The sequence below is a fragment of the Penaeus monodon genome, chromosome 32 (genome assembly GCF_015228065.2).
Source record: "Penaeus monodon isolate SGIC_2016 chromosome 32, NSTDA_Pmon_1, whole genome shotgun sequence".
NCBI classification, from domain to species: domain Eukaryota; kingdom Metazoa; phylum Arthropoda; class Malacostraca; order Decapoda; family Penaeidae; genus Penaeus; species Penaeus monodon.
In genome coordinates, this window is record NC_051417.1 from 20,871,417 (window position 1) to 20,872,650 (window position 1,234).

General features: G+C 39.1%; 1 protein-coding gene across 3 annotated transcripts in view; it reads left to right on the top strand.

The window, feature by feature from the left end:
• The window catches only part of LOC119593720 (integrator complex subunit 12-like), an 11,731-nt gene that overhangs the window by 8,475 nt on the left and 2,022 nt on the right, over positions 1-1,234 (top strand). For 2 of the 3 annotated variants that reach the window (XM_037942692.1, XM_037942691.1), the window contains exons 3-5: positions 350-466; positions 606-814; positions 1,017-1,176. In XM_037942692.1, coding sequence (XP_037798620.1) covers positions 350-466; positions 606-814; positions 1,017-1,176 — 486 coding nt within the window. The remainder of the gene's footprint in view (positions 1-349; positions 467-605; positions 815-1,016; positions 1,177-1,234) is intronic. The other variant, XM_037942693.1, reaches the window with a different exon arrangement.

Sequence of the window (1,234 nt, forward strand, 5' to 3'; positions counted from 1 at the left end):
CTGCCCTGCCCCAAACTGCAGTCTGTACCAAATAAGAGAACTGCTTGGCACACAACATACAGAGCAGGCTCGAATGCATGTGGCTTGGATAGTTGCTACCCGTCAAGGCCCAGTGTGTCATCTGAAGAACAGATTCCGTCTGGCATGAATGTGTTAATAATAATGATAATGGAATTGGTGAAGAAATATAGCAAGCTTTCGAGAACTCTGTACCATATATTATCAACTTTACAGAATTTTGTTGTTATTATTTATGTATCTTGACTTTAAATTATTTGAATTTTGTTAGAAAATTCATCTGCACACATTTCTGTAATTTTATTCATCGCATGTTTCTTTTTAATTGTAGGATTCATTCAGCTTGCGGAGGGAATCACCCATTCCACGTTCCAAGCCAGGAAGTCCAATTCCAGTCTCTCTGTCTAAACGAGAAGAAATCAAGAAGGATATGGAAAGGAAGATAAATGTAATGATAGCTTTGTTGTTTTTTATTGTTTTGTTTATGTATACCTGCCTATGTGTATGAGTTTGCATTTATATGAGTGTACATTCTTGCAATATACTTTTTCCCAAGTGAAAGAGGAATGATAGCAAAATTATTTTAGCTACAGATGCGTGATGATGATGGACTAGGGGCCAAGAGACCACGTTTGGACTCTCCGAGTGCCTTCAAATCCCACACTCCATCTCCAACACCCTCACTTAAATCAGAGAGTTCATCCCGGAGCCGCAAATCAGACGAGAGTGAATCGGATACTGATATGAATGACATCGCTATGGAGATAATGGATGGCATCAACTGCACTGTTTGCAAGTAAGTGAAATATGTAAAATATGCAGCTTAGAGGTTTTCCTGTATATTTTAATGGAAGTCAGTTGTGGTAAAGTCGCTGAAGAGTGTTTTAGATGTGTTATACTTCCCTCAACCTACCTTGATTTCATTATCTGCTAGCATTCTAATCCAAGATTCACATATTTTATCCTAAACTAATATCATTCTCATGTATCTTCCACAGGAGCTTTGAGGTGACCCCACGCAATCGCCTTGTGGAATGCCAGGAATGCCACTCTCTGTACCACCAGGAGTGCCACAAGCCTCCCGTCACAGACCAAGATGTTAATGATCCCCGCCTTGTGTGGTATTGTGCCAAATGTGCCAAATCCTTGAAAAAACAGGTAATTTTTTCCACTGTGTTGATTTGTTTCTAACTTAATTTTTCTGTTTAGATGGTAA